Below are 4,402 nucleotides of genomic sequence, written 5' to 3'. Positions count from 1 at the left end.
CCCCTTGTTTTCTCTCTCTCTCTCTCCACTGCCCCCTTTTATTTCTGTCTCTGTTTCCCCTTCAACGTGCCGCCGCCGCTGCATCCTCTCTCTTTCTCCCTCTCTCTATCTCTCTCTCTCTCTTTCTCTCCATCCCTCCTTCTCCGCCTCGCCTCGCCTCCGCGCCGCCGCGGCCCAGCCCTCTTCCAACCCCCCCGAGTAATATGAATGAGCTTCTCATACAGTCTTTACTGTTGGACCGCTACAACACACAATTTTTGGGCCTACTTCGAAAACTCACCCTCCCTTTTGCAGGTAAGTCTGCCAGAGGCGATGACGACCGTGGTGCGCACACTCGCTGACGCTGGTGCGATGTTATGTACATTGTTGCTATTGTTAGTTATCATTATTGTTGTTGTTGTTGCTATTATTGCTTAGCCCTAGGTCAAACTTGATCCTCAGACCAGTTCTGACCACACCACCGCCTTTTGACCAGACATTGTTATCAAGGATTACACCATAATGTGTAGTGTAGAAGTTAGTACAGGGGCTATAGCTGTTGTTGTTGTTGTTTAGCTCTAGGCAAGTCTTGTTCTTGCAGACCTATGATCAGAGATGTTCCACTTGTGACCATCCCGCCTTTTGTTGAGGCATAGTGTACCTTGAACGACATTATCTAATGTGTAGTGCTTTGTATTAGAGCATGTCATTGCCGTTTAACCCCAGGTCTGTCCTGATCCAGTAGACCCATGATCACTTGCGACTATCCCGCCTTTAATTGAGGCATAGTGTACCTTGGACGACATTATCTAATGTGTAGTGCTTTGTATTAGAGCATATCATTGCCTTTTAACCCCAGGTCAGTGCTAACCCAGTAGACCCATGATCAGAGATGTTCCACTTGCGACCATCCCACCTTTTATTCAGACATAGTGTATCTAGGACTCCATTATCTAATGTATAGTATAGTAGATAGTATTAGTGGCTAAGTTGTTTGTTTAGCCCCAGGTCAGTCGTGGTCCAGTAGACCTATGATCGGAGATATTCCAGCTATGAACATACAGCCTTTTATGCCGTCATAGTGTATCTAGGACTACATGATCTAATGTACAGTACCTTATATCGGTGCATATAGTTGTTCTTTAGCCCCAGGTCAGTCGTGATCCTGTAGACCTATGATCAAAAATGGTCCAGCTGTAGCTATCTCATCTTTTATTCAGCCACAATATATCTAGGACTACATTATCTAATGTACAGTGTCTTAGTTAGTATTAGGACGCTGTAGTTTTTTTTTTTCGCCCCTGGTTAGTCCTGATCTTGCAGATATATGTTCAAAGACGTTCCCGCCGTGACCATCGCGTTTTATATTCTGACATGATAATCTTAGAACTACATTATCTAATGAATATCACTTAGTACTGGAGCATGTAGCTGTTTAACACCAGGTCAGTCCTGATCCAGTAGACCTCTGATCCAAGACGTTCCAGCCAGGACCGTCTTGTCATATATCCAGACATAGTGTATCTAGGACTACATCATCTTATGTACAGTATAGTAGTTAGTATTAGTGACTATAGCTATTCTTGTTTAACCCTAGGTCAGTCCTTATCCAGTAGACCTATGATCAAATATGTTCCAGTTGTGACTCACCCGCCTTTTATTCATTGCAGAATGTACAATGGCTATAGCTGTTTATCTCAGGCCAGTTTTTAAAGAACAAAACTATTGTCAAAGTTGCTCCAAGCATGACCATCCTGTCATTGGTATAGGAAGAATGTATCTAGGACTACATTAGTGGAATGTTATCGCCTCCTTTCTTCCTTCATTTCTTTCGTTCTTTCTTTCATATTTTTTTTCTCCGTAGTTTGTGATTCCAAGGAGATTTGACTGCTATTTCTCGCATAGCAGGACAGTAATCTCGCCTGCACGCCGCCGTCGCTACGCAAACGGGGCAGCGATGGCGGCGCAGAGTTTCAGCTTGGGGAGGCGTGGAGGGAGCGGGTAGTTCGTTGCCTGATAGGTATACAAGGTGACTTGAATAAGGAGCTACATAGGTGAGATTCCATCTCTTTTCTTCTTGAAGCCATTGTCGTCTTCTTTGTTGTTGTTTAACCCTAGGTCAATCTTGATCCAGCAGACCTATCATCAAAGATGGTCCAGCCGTGACCATCCCGCCTTTTATTCGGTCATAGTGCATCTAAGACTACATTTCTTAATGTATTGTATAGCAGTTAGTATTAGTAGCTATTGTTGTTTTTAGCCCCAGGTCAATCTTGATCTAACAGACCTATGATCAAATATGGTCCAGCCGTGACCATCCCGCCTTTTATTCGGTCATAGTGTATCTAAGACCACATTTTCTAATGTATTGTATAGCTATTATCGTTTTTAGCCCCAGGTCAATCTTGATCCTGTAGACCTATGACTATCCTACCTTTTAACCGGACATAGTGTATCTAGGACTACATTAACTAATGTATCATATAGTAGTTTGTATTAGTGGCTATAGTTGTTCTTATTTAGTCAGGTTAGGTCAAAGATGCTTCAGCTGTGACTATATTTTCTTGTATTCAGGCATTATGTATCTAGGAGTGTAATTTCCAATGTGCCCTTCAGTGGTTCTTTTATATATATATATATATATATATAGATGGTAGGATGTGATTATAAAAATGATTTTGCTGTTATTTTTAGCATATCGAGGAACCACGTAAAGCTTTCTTCGTTAATTTAAACACACACACACATACATATATATACATATATATAAATATACCTACACACACACAGACATATATACATGTATAATTAAATGTATCTATCTATCTATCTATCTATCTATCTATCTATCTATCTATCTAAATGTGTATGTATATGGATATATATATATATATATATATATATATATATATATATACATATATATATAGTTTGATAGATAGATAGAGAGATAGATAGATAGGTAGGTAGGTAGATAGATACATTTCTTTTATTAGCCACACAGGGCTCAACAAAGATGGGACAAATACAATGTAGAGCTTTTCTTTTTGGGAGGGGAAAGGGAAAAAAAAGTAGTGGGGTGTTGACCAAAAGGGATCGTAGGAAGGGAAAAAGGGAGGAGTTCGATCAAAAGGGATCGAGAAAAAAAAAGATAGATAGATAGATAGATAGATAGATAGATAGACAGTCAGACAGAGAGACAGACAGACAGACAGACAGACAGACAGAGACAGAGAAAGACAGACAGATATGACAGACGCACATGTACATCCATTTATATGGTGCTGGCAGGAATATCTTTGATCATATGTCTACTGCGAACGCATGCTTCGCTAATTTAGTAGCAGAACGAAGTCGGCGAAATAGCAGGATGGTTAAGAACGTCTGCTAGATTACCTCACAGCCTGTTTCTGCCGACTGTCTGCGTTGTGCGTTCAAATCGTACCAAAGTTATCGGCGTGTTATTGGTGGGAAACGGTAATTCTTCTTCTACGAGGAGTTGCTACTGAAGAATTAGTAGTAGCCATTTGCAAAAAAAAAAAAAAAGAAAAAAATGGAAAACTCTAATGGAAACGTAGCTACCTCGGTTTTCCAGGTTCGATCGGTGACTGAGAAAGGAGTATTGACTACTATTTCTAGCAAGTCTACCGACCACGTGCTGACAGTGCCTCCCACCTCGGTTCCTTTTTAGGTAATACGATGTAATTTGAGGGAGATTTGACTATTACGACTAGCACGACTGTAGACCTCGTGTAGGTCAAATTCCTAGACTTCAGGTTCAGACAGTAGGATGTAATTTGAAGGGAATTTGGCTCTTATTACTAGCATGACTACCGACCTCGTATCGACCCTACTTCAAGACTTCTTTTTAAAATCGTAGGGTATAATTTGAGGGAGATTTGACTGTTATTACTAATACGTCCACCGACCACGTGGAGCCTCCACTGCTTGGTTCCTTTTTAAACAAGAAATTATGTAAATTGAGGGAAATTTTACTGCTATTACAGCATGTTTACCGACCACGTGTGGGCCCTACTACGATACTTCTTCTTGAGACAAAAGAATGTAATTTAAAAACGATTTGGCTGTTGTAACAATTTGTCTGCCGACCAGGTGGAGCCTCCTAGTTCCTTCTTAAACTGGAAATGATGTAATCTGAGAGATTTGGCTGCTATAACTAGCATGTCCACTGGCCACATAAAGGTTTCACTCCTAGGTTCCTTTTAAGGAAGTAGAGCGTCATTTGAGAGAGATTTAGCTGCTATAACTAGCATTTCTTGGACCCCCATGTTGGCTCTACTCCATGACTTCTTTTTGAGAGTGTAGGGTATCATTTGAGAGAAATTTGGCTGCTATAACTAGCATCTCTTGGGTTCCCATGCTGGCTCTACTCCATGACTTCTTTTTGAGAGTGTAGGGTATT

The 4,402-nt window shown here is 40.8% G+C and overlaps 1 protein-coding gene across 1 annotated transcript in view; it reads left to right on the top strand.

Moving 5' to 3' along the window:
• Window positions 1-151: 151 nt before the first annotated feature.
• Window positions 152-4,402, top strand: part of LOC106869045 (uncharacterized) — a 23,958-nt gene continuing 19,707 nt past the window's right edge. The window contains exon 1 of the mRNA XM_052977949.1: window positions 152-294. Coding sequence (XP_052833909.1) covers window positions 204-294 — 91 coding nt within the window. The 5' untranslated portion in view covers window positions 152-203. The remainder of the gene's footprint in view (window positions 295-4,402) is intronic.

Source organism: Octopus bimaculoides, chromosome 29 (assembly GCF_001194135.2).
Source record: "Octopus bimaculoides isolate UCB-OBI-ISO-001 chromosome 29, ASM119413v2, whole genome shotgun sequence".
Lineage (NCBI taxonomy): Eukaryota > Metazoa > Mollusca > Cephalopoda > Octopoda > Octopodidae > Octopus > Octopus bimaculoides.
Note: the sequence above shows the minus strand (reverse complement) of the source record. Positions and strands in the feature narration are given on the sequence as shown.